Source organism: Wolffia australiana, chromosome 6 (assembly GCF_029677425.1).
Source record: "Wolffia australiana isolate 7733 chromosome 6, ASM2967742v1".
Lineage (NCBI taxonomy): Eukaryota > Viridiplantae > Streptophyta > Magnoliopsida > Alismatales > Araceae > Wolffia > Wolffia australiana.
Window position 1 is genome coordinate 3,545,793 of NC_135840.1, and position 18,304 is coordinate 3,564,096.

The 18,304-nt window shown below is 44.2% G+C and overlaps 3 protein-coding genes across 4 annotated transcripts; 1 reads left to right on the forward strand and 2 right to left on the reverse strand.

Moving 5' to 3' along the window:
- The first annotated feature begins 2,937 nt into the window (after positions 1–2,937).
- Positions 2,938–7,051, forward strand: LOC144704456 (uncharacterized). The gene is made up of 3 exons (XM_078576883.1): positions 2,938–3,323; positions 4,295–5,194; positions 5,237–7,051. The coding sequence occupies exons 1-3, from the start codon at positions 3,000–3,002 to the stop codon at positions 6,623–6,625; spliced, it is 2,613 nt and encodes an 870-aa protein (XP_078433009.1). The 5' UTR covers positions 2,938–2,999; the 3' UTR covers positions 6,626–7,051.
- LOC144704164 (ribosomal protein S5 domain protein) lies at positions 4,977–10,131 on the reverse strand. 2 transcript variants are annotated; one of them, XM_078576450.1, is made up of 7 exons: positions 9,733–10,131; positions 8,801–8,842; positions 8,581–8,696; positions 8,192–8,297; positions 7,999–8,052; positions 7,480–7,649; positions 4,977–5,116 (listed from the first exon to the last, which is right to left on the reverse strand). In XM_078576450.1, the coding sequence occupies exons 1-6, from the start codon at positions 9,949–9,951 to the stop codon at positions 7,491–7,493; spliced, it is 696 nt and encodes a 231-aa protein (XP_078432576.1). In that variant the 5' UTR covers positions 9,952–10,131; the 3' UTR covers positions 4,977–5,116; positions 7,480–7,490. The 2 variants fall into 2 exon arrangements, with proteins under 2 accessions (XP_078432576.1, XP_078432575.1); XM_078576449.1 differs by lacking the exon at positions 4,977–5,116 and having other exon boundaries at positions 7,418–7,649; positions 9,733–10,130.
- A 4,317-nt stretch (positions 10,132–14,448) lies between these two features.
- LHCB6 (light harvesting complex photosystem II subunit 6) lies at positions 14,449–17,836 on the reverse strand. The gene is made up of 2 exons (XM_078577613.1): positions 17,498–17,836; positions 14,449–15,080 (listed from the first exon to the last, which is right to left on the reverse strand). The coding sequence occupies exons 1-2, from the start codon at positions 17,716–17,718 to the stop codon at positions 14,531–14,533; spliced, it is 771 nt and encodes a 256-aa protein (XP_078433739.1). The 5' UTR covers positions 17,719–17,836; the 3' UTR covers positions 14,449–14,530.
- Positions 17,837–18,304: the final 468 nt, after the last annotated feature.

Consider the following 18,304-nt stretch of genomic DNA (forward strand, 5'->3'; position numbering starts at 1 on the left):
TCCAGCATGTAACATTATGTTTACTCCCAAAAAAAATTGTATTTTTTATAAGAGAGTGTGTTTTATTTGTGTATGTGTTGACCTTCTTTTTCTCTACTAGGAGTCCACTAGATTGTCTCAAATATTGTGTTTGTCAAAAGCTCTGCTGCTAATTATTTATACCCAATCCGACCTAACCCCATGTTAACGTGAAACCCATCTTGATTAGTGTGTCATGGGTCAGTTCACACTAGGCTTCTTGGACGAATGGCAAATGATGCTCTCAGACAGACATAATGGGACTAGACTGAATTATGTTCAGTCATCCGCCCTCAACATGTCATTTCTTCCAATTCGTCATCTGTCTATATTTAGTCATCATGACAACTAGGGTTTGACGGTCCCTGTCCGGTCTGGGTGAAAGAGAGAGAGAGAGATGATGTAGAGTGAGAGAGAGAGAGAGAGGTAGAGTGAGCAAAAGAGACAAACATAATTAAGCTTTGTCTCGTGTGCCTAAACTTTGGCATCATCTATCTTATTTATCTCTACAAAGATCTAATCTTACCCTAAACTTTGGTCCGGTTCCAATCTGTTCTTGATCAAGCCCAGACTGGTCTCGGTCTGGTTAGGTTGACTTGTCAATTTCAAAGTCAAAGTAGAAAATTTATGTTCATAGTAATGTTAAATATTCTCTACATCAAGGGGGTGCCCACAGATGGTCAAATATATGGAGTTTAAGCTAAGCTCAATAGAAACCTCTCTATTGAGTTAGATTTGATATTTTTAGAACTTTACAAAAAATATTAAATAAATGTTTAAAAATTTACTTCCAGTTCCAACCAGATTTGTACGTTGGACCTAAGTTACCCTGACCAACTGGTCCACCCCCAAATGGAACATCTACGGTCCCTGTTTGGTCCGGTCAAACTGGGGCTCGGCGCGGTGAAACTGGGACACGAGAAAAGGGATAGAACAAGTGTGTGAGAGAGAGGTAGAGTGAGCAGAAGAGACAAAGATAGTGAGAGGGAGGTAGAGAGAGAGGGAGTGAGAGAGATAGATGAGCGAGAAAGAGAGAAAAAGCAAGAGAGACAGAAAGAGACACAGAGAGAGAGATGGAGAGAGAGAGAGCGTGTGAGAGACAATTGTCGTCTCTATTTTCTTCCTGGTTCGTGTTCATGACGGTCATGGACCCCATCATCCATGGAGTTCATTTGTTCTCAACGGTCACCATTCCCCTTGTCCAATGTCACTGTCCCACTTCTTAGTGGCCGTAATCCTGCTGGTTAGCAGTCATTGTCCGACATCATCAACTATCATCGCCCCCATCATCATTAGTGGCTGTTCTGTTGTCGTTGGTGATCCCCTTGATTGTTGTTGTCGTCCGTGTCATAGTCGGTCATTGCCCATCGTCAACGGTTGTCTTCCCCACCGTCTGTTGGTGTCCCCATTGTTATCGTTGTCATTCACATTTGCATCGGCCATCGTCCCCATTGCCTTTGATAGTCTTCCTCGTCGTAGATGGTTGTTGCCCCATCGTCATCACAACTCTGTCACCATCAACGATAGCCATCGCCCCTATCGTCCATAGGCATCATCCCTGTCATCTATTGCTGTCGTCTGCATCCCAGTGGTCATTGACCATATCATCGATAGTCGTTGTCCCCATCGTCCATTATCGTTGGTCCAGTCATCAATGGTCATTGTCTGCGTTGTTGGGAGTCATCATCCCCATTGTCCACGCGAACCATCCCGGTTGGTTGTGGTCTTCTTATGTGTCACCAATAGTCATCGTCCCCATCGTCTATGGTAGACATCTTAGTCATCAGCAGTCGTCCCCACCATCTACTCTTATCTTACACTCGTCATCGGGGTTCGTCATTAGCATCGTGGTCAATCCTCATCCCTGGCATCGACAGTTGCCAAAGTCATCATCAGAGATCATCATCCCCATCTTCTTCGTCTACAAAGATACGTCATATTTTATTCAATTATATATTCTGTCACATTCCTGCCATCTGGAAAGTCATTGGTCATCCTCATCATCCGTCCGTGACGAAGGACTGATAACTGAATTTAATTCGTTCAGTCATCCGTCCATTGCTCCCAACGACGAAGTATGAGGGAATGGGACCGAACAAATGACGATCCATCATCCATCCAGCAAGTCTAGTTCAAACAACATACCACTAGGGAACGACAGCCGCCATCAGTCACGTCACACGTCACGGTAATGTCAACATGACAGATGACGTGACGGTGACGAAATTAGGGGCCCTTGACGGTGACGGATGACTAACTAAATGTGACAGTGATACCAGCATCACTATAAGGTCCACAAGACCAGTAAGGTATGTTATGGTTAGGCAACGACAGCCGACAGCTGTCATCCGTCACATCACACGTCATGGAGACGGCAACGTAACAGATGACGAGACGGTGATGAAATTAGGGACTCGTGATTGTGACCGATGACGAACTGGGCGTGACGGTGGTACCAGCACCACTATAAGGTCCACAAGACCAGTAAGGTATGTTATGGTTAGGGAACGACAGGCGTCATCCGTCACGTCACATGTCACAGAGACTGCAACATGACGGATGACGTGACGGTGACAACATTAGGGGTCCGTGACGGTGACGGCGACGGATGACTAACTGGACGTGACGGTGATACCAGCACCACTGTAAGGTCCACAAGACCAGTAAGGTATGTTATGGTTATGGAGCGACAGCCGTCATCCATCACGTTACACGTCACAGAGACGGCAACGTGACAGATGATGTGACGGTGACAAAATTAGGGGTCCGTGAGGAAGAGGGTGACGAAATTAGGGGGCCGTGATGGTGACGGTGACGGATGACGGTGATGGTGGCGTGACGATGATACCAGCACCACTATAAGGTCCACAAGACCAGTAAGGTATGTTATGGTCCATTTGCCCCATTATATATGGTAGGGTTTTAGCCTATGTTCTAAGAGTCAGATCAGAGTTTTTTTCTGCTACTTGGGAAACCGGAGCATGGCGGCGACATCGTTCATCGCCGCTGCCCTCCGGCGGCGCGCTTGCGGGATCCATGGCGATGCTAGGCGAGCACCTATCATCGGTCGGATCTTCGCGGAGAGATCTCTGAGATCGCTATCGTCTGCTCCCCCGGAGAAGGAAGCTTGCGAGATCTCCGAGGGTAGCTTGAGGGATCGGATTTTCCGCCTTCGTCTTCCGAAGCGGAGCACCACGGCAGTGCTTGAGAGATGGGTTGGCGATGGTGGCACTGTCACGGCCTCTCAGCTTCGTCGCATTGCCGTGGAGCTTCGCAGGGCTCAGCGGTACAAGCATGCCCTAGAGGTATGATCTCCTTTCTCTCTTTCTATCTGTCTATGTGTTCTACCTGCTTCAATAGCTCCGCCTTCATCATTTTTAATTTACTCGGTCGTTCTCTTCCGATGTTGATTCTGCGAAATTTTGTGTTGATATGCATCATAAGTTTTGACTGCTGATTTACTCTAAATTGGAAGAATAACTGAGAAGATGAACTTACTTTGAACGATATTGGCGCCATAGTAATATGGCACTCTCCTTATTTCAAAATTTCATTCAAAGTCTTAGATACACTGACAATACGTCCTCTTCGGGATCTCTATTTTCTATGATATTTAGATTTCTAAGTATGGTTCTTTTGGGGAATAAAATGTAGTGGCTATGCCTAAAAAAATTATCTTATTTTTCATAATATTGTAGAGTTTTTATTTCCATCGTACTCAAGAACATGTTCTGAACCATCGTAGGAGTACCAACCCCAAATCCTAAATTTATTGTCCTGTAATTTTTTTCTTGAGAACTGGATATTTAATATTCTTAGACTATTTTTTTTTGTTTGAAAGCGACAGATCCTTTTGTAAAATGTAAGTATCTAGTTTTGGGCCACAAATCTGGGAAGTCTTATGGTGATTTGAACAATGGTTTTGATATATTTCAATTTCAAAATAAAATTCTGGCTCGCTGATACCATACCACATATGCTTAAGAATGCCTACCTCAAGCCTAATTCTTAATCACAGTCTCTTGTTCATTTTTCTTTCGAATCACGCATTCATTTTCTCTGAAGTTTTTTGTGGTTTGAGAGAGACAAACTTTCTCTCGTGAAAAAATCTGAAAATATAAATTATAATGTATTGTTGCCAAAATCTGGGGATTCTTCTGGTCTTTCTTATTTTTTACCTTGCAAATAGTCTTAGAAACGCTAATTTCTTAGATACTGTCCATTTTAGTAATAAAACTAGCAAGAAGTGAACTTGAAATATTTCATGAGTTTGCAGTTATCTGAATGGATGATAACCCATCATGGGCATGAATTATTGCCAAAGGATTATGCAGTGAGATTAGGGTTAATCTCTTCAGTCTTCGGGATCTCTTCTGCTGAAGAATTCTTTGAAAACCTTCCACTAAAGGCAAAAAACTGCGAGACTTTCACCGCCCTGCTTCATGCCTATGCCAGTGCCAAACTTGTCGAAAAGGCCGAATCATTATTTGAGGATATGAAGGAGGCTGGAAGCCCACCAAGTACTCTCACCTTCAATGAGATGATGACTCTTTATATTTCAGTTGGGCAGGCAGAGAAGGTTCCCCTGGTTGTTGAACAGCTGAAGAATAGTGGCGAGTCGGCAGACTTATTCACTTATAATCTCTGGATCAGTGGGCTTGCTTCCTCTATGGACTTTGATGCTGTGAGAAGAGTTCTTCATGAGATGTCCGCCCTTCCTAATGCAGACGATGATACGAAGAAATATGTTAAATTGTCTGAGATTTACATCTCGGCGGTGTGTCCGACTAATTTGATCACATCTCTGGGTGAGGCTGAAAAGATGCAGAAGAAGAAGATGATAACATATGATTTCCTCTTGATATTGCACGCAAGTTTGGGCAACAAAGAGAAAATCAATGAGATATGGAAATCTCTGAAGATGACGATGACCAAGAACATTGCTGAGGAAACTTATACCTGCGCTCTGTCTGTATTTGTCTTTCTAGACAATTTTAAAGATGCTGGAGATATTGTCGACGAGTGGATGAAAGAACAGGGTTTAGAACATGTTTGTGGCGCGTGTGAGAGGCTCTTCCATGCTATCTTAAAAGCTGATCTGGAGTCAATAGCAGAGAAATTCCGTCAACTTCTTTCAGAGAAAAACATAAATGTTGTCTATGTTCCAGAGAAAGTTTGAATTTCATAAAGAGAAACTCCTTTCTCGTGAATGCCTTTTTATGTTATTGGCGACCGCTGTATATTGTTAGTTCCTCTTTTATGCAGGATGCCCATGAGATACAAACTGAGTATGTCCTTCATCGTGCAGATTCTGACATGGATGGGTTCCAAAGGCAGCTTCGAAATAATACCTTCAGATCATGCCCAAACATTGGAATTAATTGCCGAAGCCCACGGTTTACGAGAAGCAGAGGCCTATTATGCTAGAATTCTACATTCTAATAGTCAATTTCTTGCATCTTCTCTTGCTCTTCTCCGTTGTTATGTTAAAGAAAGACGTGTTTTGAAGGCCGAGTCTCTCTGGTTGTACGTCCAAAGAATGGGCCTCTCAACTCCTCATCCTTTCAATGATATGATGAAGTTATATATGACAGCGGGTCATCATGAGAAAGTTTTAAGTATCATTCAGAAGATGAAACATGGTATGATTCCCCTGGATGTGGTCTCATATAATATCTGGATTAATGCTTCAAGTGAGATAAATCAGTTGGTTCATGTGGAGCAAGTGTTCAGGGAAATGGTCGGTGACAGGACTGTGGTGGTGGGTTGGAGCACATACTCTGTTCTTGCCAACATCTACATAAAGCATGGGCAGAAGAGGAAGGCTTTTGCTGCTCTAAAGGATGCCGAAGGCCGGCTATCGACGAGGAATCGGCTCGGCTATTTCTTCCTGATTACCCTATACGCGGCTCGTAATGACCTAGATGCTGTCAAAAGACTGTGGGAAGCCAGCAAGAAGGTCCCAGGGAGAATTACCAGCGCAAACTATATGTGCATAATCTTGTGTTTAATCAAACTGGGTGACATCGCCGAGGCCGAGAAGGCCTTTCGAAAGTGGGAATCAGAGTGCAGAAAATATGACATCCGGGTTCCAAATGTACTCCTCGGCGCATACGTTAGGAGGGGTTGGATGAAGAAGGCAGAGTCCTTGCATTTGCACACCCTGGCCAGGGGTGGCCTGCCAAATTATAAGACATGGGAGATTCTGATGGAGGGCTGGATTGCAAAAATGCAGATGGACAAGGCTGGAAAGGCGATGGCGAGAGGGCTTTCTCTGCTGAAATCCTGTGCTTCTTGGAGGCCATCTGACGAAGCCCGAATGTGCATCATGGAACATTACGAAGAATTGGGTGATGTTGATGTGGCATGGAAGTATGTGGAATCCCTGCACCGGCTTGATCTCATGAATCTGCCCCTGTACAAGTCATTTCTGAGGATATGTGTTCGCGCTCAGAGAAGCGCTTCAAATGTCATAAAGATGGCTCAAGTGGATGGAGTAGAGTTGGATGAAGAGGCTTTGGATCTTGGACTACGGTCTGGCAATCGACCTCGATTGGTTGGCATTGAGACTGGGTCGAGTCAATTGATTGCTGAAGAGCTTGTCTGAATATCAGATCTGCAAAGTTGATCGATTTGATTGACTCAGCCTAGAAGGCCAATTGAAAAGTGGATTGAATTTCAGTTGGATCTATCGGTTCATCAACCTGATTTTCCAAGCTGATCGCAATCGCGGAGAGAACGGTAAAAAGTTCATCAAAAAGAAGCAGGAACATAATTCTCCTTGAAAATTTTCCGGGACCGAACCCTGTTTGTATGACACAATTTTGAAGATCATGAAGGGGCCTATTTGTACAAGTTTTATTCGGCATCGCATCTCATCAGCTTTCGCTGATCACTCTGGAAGTTGACGTCAAAGACTTTAGAGGTTTCTAATCTTGTAAATACATTTGCATTCTAAATTTGGATCCATCAAGTAAGAAGAAAGTGAAATGTACGGTTTAAATGGGCATATGAATCATGGAAATGGAAATCATTCGCGTGTTTTCATCAAAAAAGGTGAACGATATGTTCATGTTCTTGTATTTATGCTCCTTTGAAGACATCAACAAAATTAAGATCGAGGCTCTTTGCGGTAGACAAATGACTTGAGGAAGAATTCTTGCATAATCTCATTATTTCAGAATAAAGAAGCAATGAATAGAGTTCATCCCTAAACCCTAAACCCTAAACCCTAGAACCCCAGAAGAAAGATATTTGATAGATGCAGACGGTTCTTACCCAAAGATAATCTTCTTTATCATATTTTCTAATTTTTCTTATCTTCTTTATCAATTTTCTTCAACAGTCGCTCAATATCTTTCTTCTGCTGCTCGTCATTTTGAAATTTCAGAGGCTCTGATTAAATGTGAAACCATAGGCTTGTAAAAAATATATATCAACAAATGGTGCATCAGGTTATACCAAAGCTGATCCTAATTCTTGTAGAAAGTCACTTCGTTTCTGAAATTTTCTGTCATTGCTGTCTCCAAGCCTCCGAGTTTGTCATAATCCAGATTGAACATCAACATGGCATAACCATCCCTTCCAGTTTCATAGTCTTGCTTGATATCTTCAATTTGAAAAGATTGAAGCTGCCACAATTATTAGGTGTGAGACTCCAAGGCAATTAATGACATGAACATCATATCATATGATTCATACATGAATGGCATCTATGATGTAACATCGATTCAAATGACATGATCAACACCCATGAATTGATTTCCATATTGAGCAAATTATGTTAATATTTTTGTTGAGAAAATTTTGGTGATGTTTTTTTTTCCTTGACATGATATTCAAGAAAATGATGTCTAACTGAAGAAATTGTATGTTGGATGATTGGGACAAATTACCCTTGTATCAAACGGGGGCTAAAAGTAAGAAATGGAAGAGTATTGGAATTGAAAATAGAAAGAAACTCATAATTATTACACTAACCTGATGATATACTGGTCCTAGTTGACTGAAAGGTACCTCCAGACCAACGCGAATCTACATAAATTATATCATAAGAGTGAGACGATCAAAGCATCAAATATTCTTTAGATATTTATCATGAAAACTATATATCAGGAACCTGCTATTTTAAGTAGTTAGTTGAATCAAATATTTAAGCAATATAGAGTCTTACTTTGGGTTTAATGAGGCAAGTAGGCACATCTTTGAGGCATTCTGATGTAACGCCGCCATAAGCCCTGACTAGCCCACCAGTTCCCAACTTTATCCCACCAAAGTATCTGGAAATCAAGTTATAAAGTTTTCTCAATTATGCAATCAAAAAGATTTATGAACAAGATGTACAATCCAGAATGATCTCATAGTTCGATTACTTGAAACTAAATTAAAAGACAATAGGCAAACAGACCAACATGCAATTAAAAGAGGTGTTCTGAAGAACAAAATTATATTTGAAATTAAATGTTAAGGTCTACTTTGTTCTTATAAATGTATTTTCATAGTCCAGATGGAAGTTTCAAAGAAATTGAAATTAAATGATGAACTTATATAGATCTACCACACCTGATGACAACCACCATAACCATATCCAACCCAGATGAGCAGATTGCTGAATATATTGGCTTGCCTGCTGTACCTGATGGCTCTCCATCATCATTGCACCGATATTGATCCCCAAACTAAATAAAATATCAAGTGAATTCAGGAAAAAAAAAAAAATTAATAACCTTATATCAAAAAAGGCTAATCTTTTATTCGCATATGGTTGAGAAATATTAATTACTTTATACGCCCAGCAGTTGTGAGTAGCCTTTGGATCTCTAACCTGCAATGTGATACATTAAGAGGATTATTTAATAATAATAAATTTCATATCTAAGTTTTTTCTATTCATTTTCACGAGTACTATAAAGCCAAGAAACCGTTAAAAATCGTTGGAGTTTGTATCTCAGTCGCTCCTTGGATTTTGGATTTGACATTGTAACCGTATTTGATCTCAATATTACGACACGATTGATCTTCTGGCCGTCGCAAATTTTTTCATTTCCGATTCTTTAAAAAAGAGGGAGCGACTCATTTTTCATTATTCACGTTCTGATGGCACCAGAGAATGGAAAATATATTAATAGATTTGACAGGCAAAAATGGATACAAAATAATTAGAAAAGGAGCTAGTACATGAACCCGTTCTAAAAGTTCTTGCAAATAAATTTAACAGCACGAAATTCAACCAATCAAAAAAAACCCGTCAAAGAGTCGTATAAATCTGACAATTTGGCGTTCTTCCCACCTACAATGCTGAAAATGTAGCAGGAAACAGCGAGAACTAAGTTTAATGTCTCACAATAATATTAGCGATGATGTTAAATAATATTCCAGCTCTTTCATAATTGTCTCATGGTAAATCTGCTGCCCCTATGCCATCAGAAAACAATTTTTTTGAAAAATTAATGATATAGTTACAGAAATGAAGATTGCATGAATTGCGCGTTTAAATATCAAGTTCATCACCAAAATACTCAAACAGAAGATCCACTCATCCTATGAATCTAAACGTCGAGGTCAAAGACTGTATTCGAAGTCCAGTAATTCGATAATTATGCAGAATCTCACATCATGTAAACTAATAACTTTTGAAGCAATGGTTGCGATAAACATCATAACAATCTTAACAAACAGTAATTTGAGAACAAAATTACAAACTCCGACACGAACCTGCGAAAGGAACGACTGTGCGGCAACGTCATCCGCAACATGGCCAGCGATAGCAACGAACTTGCTCTTCTTAATTTCCCGCTCGCAGCTCACCCGCTCCTTCAAAGTAGTGTACGGCGAAGGCACTGACGCAGCGCGAGCACTGACAGCCATGGATCTGCAAAGAGCGTCCGCCGAAGACGGAATGCGAAAAGTTGACGAAATCCTCGCAGCAATCATCCGGCAGATTCAAGATCGACGATTCGAAACTTCGATCAACATCGGAATCACGAAATCACCGATTTCATCACCTGCAACTCGGAAATCGGAAGAAATTTTGGTTTTCGTTTGATCCGACGGCGAAGTCGAAGATAAACGCGCGATTTTCAATCGCAAATCCGTTGCGAGTTTCGTTCGATTATCAGTACAAGAACACTTCGTCCCGTCTCGTCCCGTCCCGTCTTGGATATCTGAGTAGAAGATACTTGTTTATATAATACAATAAATAGTTAACTAAGGCTATTTGAAGTTAACTAATCTGCGTCCATATCAACCGGGTGATGGTGACATGGCTCTGAAATGCAAAAAAATGACTAACTGATGTAATACGACGTCGGCCGGGATCGATCGGCTCGTATTACGTCACAGGAATTATGATGAGAGGACGTGAGATGTAATTCAATGCACGGGAAAATAGCGGATGAGCAGTAGAGGGAATCGGCGGATAACGGTGTCGGCCGTGTCGGTCAACAAGAGACGAATGATCCGTAGATCAAACTCCCAATGACCCACAAAATCAACTAGACGTCTAGACAATGAGGGGCGTATGACGGCCATGGAGTGTTCGGCGTCTAGGCCAAAGAATATCCGCCAACCTCAAGAATTCCTACACTCGACGACGGTGGCTATCCTATCCGTGAATTGTAATGAAAATAATGGCATAGGACGCGATAGCGGAAGACGAGACTGGAAAAGATAATAATGCTGGTAAACGGAGGGGAGACGAGACTAACCTTAAGTCCCACTAATCCACGGCGTCAAATCTCGTTGTGGCAGGTGATGTGGTGTAGATGGTAACGTGTCGGTCGACGACTCTGGCGAGATCGCTCGGACGTCGGACCGATGAGCGTAGGAGGTGATCAAGTCAACCGACCTTGGGACCACGACAAAGGAAATGGCAGCATACGGGCATGCGCGGAGGTGTTTGGTGCGCGCGCGCACGGGCTGGCGCAAGGAGCACGACGCGCGCACTGGCGAGCGGACGCACCGCGCGGTGGTCGCAGGCGAGGGCGCGCGGACGCCTGCAGCGGCGGGCGGAGAGGCGCGCGGGTGGGGTACCCTCTCGCGCGGACGCCGGGCGATGAACGGTGGAAGGGTGATCGAGCGGGAGGTGAGGGCGAGGGGCCAAGAATCGAGAGGAAAGAAGTGTGGGAGAATTGAGGGTTCAAGAATGGTAATGGGAAAGGGTCAAGAACGAGATGGGGAAAGGACCAAGAACGAGATGGGACCGATCAAGAACGAGATGGAAGGATCAAGAACGAGATGGGGGGGTTCAAGAACGTGAAGGGACGGATCAAGAACGAGATGGGTAGGTTCAAGAACGTGATGGGAAGGATCAAGAACGAGATGGGGAGGGTTCAAGAACGTGGAGGGGCGGATCAAGAACGAGATGGGGGGGGGGTCAAGAATGTGAAGGGACGGATCAAGAACGAGATGGGTAGGTTCAAGAACGTGATGGGAAGGATCAAGAACGAGATGGGGAGGGTTCAAGAACGTGGAGGGGCGGATCAAGAACGAGATGGGGGGGGGTTTAAGAACGTGAAGGGATGGATCAAGAAGTTCAAGAAAATGGGTGGGGCGTGGTAGAATCAAGAAACGGGGCGAGGGGAAGGAATCAAGAAAACGTGGGGGAGGGGAAAGAGGGGAAATTCAAGAAATGTGGGAGGGTGTTCAAGAACGGTGGTGGGGTGGATCAAGAACGAAGAGAAGGGGGGGGATATGGATGAGGAATGGTGGAAGGGTGGAAAAAGGTACCAAGAAATGGCTTTCTTGAACTGTAACAACCAAGAACCCTCCAAGAAAGAGGAGTTCTTAATGGATCTGGGGTGTGCTCCCTCACCCAGGATCTTTGCAAAGTCTAACTCAGGATTTACTTTGACATTTTTGCCTTTGTTAAACATGGATCTTGCAAGAGGATATTTTTTATAAAAATAATCTACTCATAGCCATTTAAAAGGGTAAATAGCACGGTACATCCCAAACCATGTCCAAAGTCTGCGAGCTAACCGTAGCTTTTTTTTGGCACGGTATATCCCAAACTCACTAAGTCGTCTGCGATATATCCCAGTGATGACGTGGAATCCAACGTGGCTGCCAGGTGGATCTCCGGCCAGATTTTGACCTGGCGGAACCCACCTGGCAGCCACGTTGGATTCCACGTCATCACCGGGATATGTCGACCTGCCAAGGGTTTTCCGATAAGGGAGAGAGGCATTCTAGAGAGAGAGGGCGTGCTAGAGAGAGAAAGATAGGTGTTCTAGAGAGAGAAAGAGAGGTGTTCTAGAGAGAAAAAGAGAGAGGTTATAGAGAGAGAAAGAGAGGTGTTCTAGAGAGAGAAACAGAGGTGTTCTGGAGAACAATGCCTCTCTCTAGAACACCTCTCTTTCTCTCTCTAGCACGCCCTCTCTCTCCTTCTCTCTCTCTCTCTTGTATGCCTCTCTCTCTCTTATCGGACAACCCTTGGCAGGTCGACATATCCCGGTGATGACGTGGAATCCAGCGTGGCTGCCAGGTGGGTTCCGCCAGGTCAAAATCTGGCCGGAGATCCACCTGGCAGCCACGATGGACTCCAAGTCATCACTGGGATATATCGCAGACGACTTAGTGAGTTTGGGATACACCGTGCCAAAAAAAAGCTACGGTTAGCTCGCAGACTTTGGACATGGTTTGGGATGTACCGTGCTATTAACCCCATTTAAAATGGGGTAATAGTAATTCTCCATGAAGTTTTCCCTTTAAGCTTATTGACTATTACTCCTGGCAGAATGAATGTAAGAACTGGAGTCAATGAAGTAATCAGACATTTCAAGGCAGCATCAACGCCTCCAATCTTCACATTCACGTGAGTCCTATACGATTTGAATATTTTATAAAGGAGGAGAAAAAAGAGTAAGCTCAATAAGAAATGTTAATCATATTAAAATCCCACATTGGAGAAGTTACCTTCGAGGTGTACTTATAGTGTCCTACAAACTGGGTTTTACATGGTGATTTGGTGCGATAAAGGGTATCATTGGATTGGTCTCTAGATTTTAAAAGGGGTACTGTAAGATTCGACTTATTCATCTCCCTCTCTCTCTCTCTCAGCCCTACCTCTCTCTCTCTCTCTCTCTCTCTCTCTCTCTCTCTCTCCCACCCCTACCACTCTCTCTCTCCCCCCATCCTCTCTCTCTCTCTCTCTCCCTCTCCCACCCCTACCACTCTCTCTCTCCCCCATCCTCTATCTCTCTCTAGGCTTTGACTCTCTCACTTGCCTACCTCCCCCCTCCGCCGAGAAACTCTTCCTATTCATAAGCTTCGATCGATCGATAGATAGATAGGAAGGTAGATAGATAGATAGATAGATAGGTAGGTAGGTAGATAGATAGGTAGGTAGATAGATAGATAGATAGATAGATAGGTAGGTAGGTAGGTAGGTAGGTAGATAGATAGATAGATGATAGATAGATAGATAGATATGCTGGGAAATGATAATGGCAGACCACAGGCATGGACAACATCTAAAAGATCAAGATCCATTAAAAGAAAAAGCTCCACACCAGAGATCTGCAAAAATGGAGGGTTGACCAACCAATCTAGACTCAAATCAACCTTCGTGAAGAGCACAAAAGTCTCAAATAAACCTTGGTCAAGAGCCTAAAAGTCTCAAGACCAAAGTGAAAAAACAAGAATGCTCCACTCTCATATCTATGTTGTATTTTCCCAAAGGTCTCATCAAACAATGTATTTTCACGTTCAAATCAATTAAATAAATTTTTTTTTTAAAAGATAGATAGATAGATAGATAGATAGATAGATAGATAGATAGATAGATAGATAGGTAGGTAGGTAGGTAGGTAGGTAGGTAGGTAGATAGACAGATAGATAGATAGATGGATACGTAGGTAGATAGATAGATAGATAGATAGATAGATAAGTAGGTAGGTAGGTAGATAGATAGATAGATAGATAGATAGATAGATAGATAGGTAGGTAGGTAGGTAGATAGATAGATAGATAGATAGATAGATAGGTAGGTAGGTAGGTAGGTAGATAGATAGATAGATAGATAGATAGATAGATAGATAGATAGATAGATAGATAGACAGATAGATGGATACTTAGGTAGACAGATAGATAGATAGATACGTAGGTAGATAGATAGATAGATAGATAGAGGACAGGAGAGAGAGAGAGAGAGAGAGAGAGAGAGAGAGAGAGAGAGAGAGAGAGAGAGAGAGAGAGAGAGACTCCAATTGAGAAGACGTCGACCAGAAAAATGTGAAATATATCAGTTCGGCAGAAGCCGAGAAACTTCTCCCAGAGAGAGCGAGAGCGAGAGAGAGCGAGAGAGCCTTGGAGGGATAGAGCGGAAGATAGTGCGAGAGAGCAGGAGATAGAGCGAGAGAGAGCGGAGATAGAGAGAGCGACAGAGAGACTGAGAGAGCGAGAGAGAGACAGAGAGAAGACACGGTGACCTTGTCCAGAAAAATGTGAATCATATTCAGTTCAGGAGTAGGCAGGCGAAACTCTACATCACGGGGCGATCCCGATTGCTGATTTACAAGCCGAGGGCGCCGAGGGGGGTCTTCCCCTGGCCGGCCTCGAAGTAGAAGACGAGCATGGCGAGCATGGCGATGCGCGCGTGCTTGATCTCCGCCAGCTTCAGCCTCTCCAGCTTGTCGACGTCGGGCACGTAAACCCCGTCCTTGATCGTGCCGGCCAAGGACAGCGGGTCGAAGAACTTGCCCCCCGGGTAGCCCTGCTCGCCCGTCGCATTGGCGAAGTTGCCGGCCGTGCGCGACCAGGGCGTGGCCCACTCGACGGACTGCGAGTCGGGGTTGAAGAAGTCGACCCATCGCTTGCTCTCGACCCAGCCCATGAGCAGGAGCTGCGTGCCGAGCAGGGTGCCGAAGGAGAAGGGGGCGATCGCGCCCGGGTCCGCGCCGGCCTCGAACCAGGGGATGCCGCTCCAGGCCTGGCCCACGAAGATGCCGAGCACGGCCGCCATCGCCCACCTCCCGTGGATGAGCTCCGCCTCCCTGTACCACTTGAGGAACGCCGGGTCCTTGCCCAGCCCCAGCGGGTCGAACCCGAAGTCGCCCGGCAGCCTGCACGTCGCCACGCTCTAGGGTTAGGGCGACCTCGCCATGCAGAGAAGAAGAATCACGGAGAAGTCCCCTGATGGGTGCGGTGGTCTTGAGAGAGAAGAGAAGTGAGCACAGAGAGAGCGAAAGGAATGGAAAGAGATAGAGGGAGGGAGAGAGAGGAGAAATGAACACAGAGAGAGAGTGCAAGAAATGGGGAGAAACAGAGGGGAGAAATGAACACAGAGAGTGAAAGAAATGGAATCAGAGAGAGAGAAAAGGGGAGAAATGAACACAGAGAGTGAAAGAAATGGAATCAGAGAGAGAGAAAAGGGGAGAAATGAACACAGAGAGTGAAAGAAATGGAATCAGAGAGAGAGAAAAGGGGAGAAATGAACACAGAGAGTGAAAGAAATGGAGTCAGAGAGAGGGGGAGAGAGAGATAGGAGAGAAATGAACAAACAGAGAGTGAAAGAAATGGTGAGAGATCGAGGGGGAGAGAGAGATAAGAGAGAAATGAACAAACAGAGAGTGAAAGAAATGGTGAGAGATCGAGGGAGAGAGAGAGATAGAAGAGAAATGAACACAGAGAGTGAAAGAAATGGAGTCAGAGAGAGAGAAAGGGGAGAAATGAACGCAGAGAGTGAAAGAAATGGAGTCAGAGAGAGAGAGAGGGGGGAAGAAATGAACACAGAGAGAGAGAGAGAAAGGAGGAGAAATGAACCAGAGAGAGTTTTAAAGAAATGGAGAGAGAGAGAGAGAGAAAGGAGGAGAAATGAACCAGAGAGAGTTTTAGAGAAATGGAGAGAGAGAGAGAGAGAAAAGGAGGAGAAATGAACCAGAGAGAGTTTTAAAGAAATGGAGAGAGAGAGAGAGAAAAGGAGGAGAAATGAACCAGAGAGAGTTTTAAAGAAATGGAGAGAGAGAGAGAGAAAAGGAGGAGAAATGAACCAGAGAGAGTTTTAAAGAAATGGAGAGAGAGAGAGAGAGAGAAAAGGAGGAGAAATGAACCAGAGAGAGTTTTAAAGAAATGGAGAGAGAGAGAGAGAGAAAAGGAGGAGAAATGAACCAGAGAGAGTTTTAAAGAAATGGAGAGAGAGAGAGAGAGAGAAAAGGAGGAGAAAGAAACCAGAGAGAGCGTTAGAGAAATAGAGAGAGAGAGAGAGAGAGAAAAGGAGGAGAAATGAACCAGAGAGAGAGAGAAAGAAATGGAGAGAGAGAGAGAGAGAAAAGGAGGAGAAATGAACCAGAGAGAGTTTTAAAGAAATGGAGAGAGAGAGAGAGAGAGAAAAGGAGGAGAAATGAACCAGAGAGAGTTTTAAAGAAATGGAGAGAGAGAGAGAGAGAGAAAAGGAGGAGAAGTGAACCAGAGAGAGATTGAAAGAAATGGAGAGAGAGAGAAAGGGAGAGAGAAAGGAGGAGACATGAATCAGAAAGAGATTGAAAGAAAAGGAGAGAGGGGGAGAGAGAAAGGAAGAGAAATGAACCAGAGAGAGATTGAAAGAAAGAGAGGGGGGAGAGAGAAACGAGGAGAAATGAACCAGAGAGAGATTGAAAGAAATAGAGGGGGGAGAGAGAAAGGATGAGAAATGAACCAGAGAGATTGAAAGAAATAGAGGGGGGAGAGAGAAAGGAGGAGAAATGAACCAAAGGGAGATTGAAAGAAATGGAGAGAGAGAGTAAGTAGGAGAAATGAACCAGAGAGAGATTGAAAGTAGGGGGGAGAGAGAAAGGAGGAGAAATGAACCAAAGGGAGATTGAAAGAAATGGATAGAGAGAGAGAGTGGAAGAAAGGGAATGAGAGAGAGAGAGACAAGAGGGGAAATGAACACAGATAGAGAGATGAGGAGATGTGAACACGGAGAGAGTGAAAGAAAGGGAGAGAGGGCGAGACAAGAGGAGAAATGAACAGAGAGAGAGAGAAAGGAGTATAAATGAACACACAGAGAGGGCCAAAGTAAGGGAGACAGAGAAAGTGAGACAAGAGGATAAATGAAAACACAGAGAGAGAGAGAGAGAAAGAAATGGTGATAGAAAGAGAGAGACAAAAGAGGAGAAACGATCACAGAGAGAGGATGAAAGAAATGGAGGGAGAGAGAGAGAGAGAAAGGAGGAGAAACGATTACAGAGAGGATGAAAGAAATGGAGGGAGAGAGAGAGAGAGAAAGGAGGAGAAACGATCACAGAGAGGATGAAAGAAATGGAGAGCGAGGGAGAGAGAGAAAAGAGGAGAAACGATCACAGAGAGAGGATGAAAGAAATGGAGATAGAAAGAGAGGGACAAAGAGGAGAAACGATCACAGAGAGAGGATGAAAGAAATGGAGAGACAGAGGGAGAGAGAAATGAGGAGAAATGAACAGAGAGAGAGAGAGAGAGCGAAAGAAAGGGAGAGACCACGCCGTGCAAAAAAAAGAATAACGGGGAGGAGAAGGGGGCTTACGAGCCGTCGAGCCATTCTGGGTCGATGAGGTTGCCGCCGCCCTTAACAGCGGGGATCCACGACTTCTTCTGCCCGGCCGCCGCGGCTACGACTGCGAGCCTCCTCGGCGCGGCCGCGGCCCTGCCGGCCACTGCGGACGAGAGCAGAGTGCGGCTGCTGCGCGCGCCGGAGAGGAACGGAGTGCCGAGACCCTGAACAACAGCCGGAGACGCCGTCGCCATCTCTTCAGAGTTGTTTCTCTCTTTCTCTCTTGCTCCGAGGTTGAAGAAGAAGAAAAGGGATACAAGAGAGACAGAGAGAGAGAGGCTGCTGTCTTGGCTTGTGAGCACGAAGAGGGGAGGATGCATGTTTTGGTTTATGTCTTGGGAAAGAGTGGGTCCGACGAGATCGGAGATCGTGAAGATCCATGCTTGGATAGATTTCGAGCCAATGGGATTGCTCTCTCCATCCGCTTTCCCTCTTCCCTGCTTGACACCTGGACTCTTGATCTGCTGGATTCTTTGCGTATTATGCAGAGAGACCCCCCTTGGAGAGGAAAACTTGGGTATTATCCCCTGTTGGGGATTATTTGTGGACACACCATTACTCCTCTTCTAGTTTCATTTATTCACCGACCCATCATTTTTGGTTACTTCATGTTCATCTTGAATTTTGAGAACTATAGTATATCTGTTTAAGTTTTTGATGATCTAATGCATTATGAAGAAAGATAACACCCCCCCCCCCTTCCCCGATAGGAAGACTTGGCTATTATCCACTATTGGGGATTATTTCTGCATACGCCATTACAGTTATTGTAATTTTATT

Coding starts and splice junctions, on each gene's coding strand:
- LOC144704456 (XM_078576883.1), top strand. CDS start 3,000: ATGGCGGCGACATCGTTCATCGCCGCTGCCCTCCGGCGGCGCGCTTGC. Junction 3,324..4,294: donor GGTACAAGCATGCCCTAGAG/GTATGATCTCCT, acceptor ATGAGTTTGCAG/TTATCTGAATGGATGATAAC. Junction 5,195..5,236: donor TCTATGTTCCAGAGAAAGTT/TGAATTTCATAA, acceptor TGAATGCCTTTT/TATGTTATTGGCGACCGCTG.
- LOC144704164 (XM_078576450.1), bottom strand. CDS start 9,951: ATGATTGCTGCGAGGATTTCGTCAACTTTTCGCATTCCGTCTTCGGCG. Junction 8,843..9,732: donor CACAGTCGTTCCTTTCGCAG/GTTCGTGTCGGA, acceptor ATCACATTGCAG/GTTAGAGATCCAAAGGCTAC. Junction 8,697..8,800: donor ACAACTGCTGGGCGTATAAA/GTAATTAATATT, acceptor TATTTTATTTAG/TTTGGGGATCAATATCGGTG.
- LHCB6 (XM_078577613.1), bottom strand. CDS start 17,718: ATGGCGACGGCGTCTCCGGCTGTTGTTCAGGGTCTCGGCACTCCGTTC. Junction 15,081..17,497: donor CCAGAATGGCTCGACGGCTC/GTAAGCCCCCTT, acceptor GGCGACGTGCAG/GCTGCCGGGCGACTTCGGGT.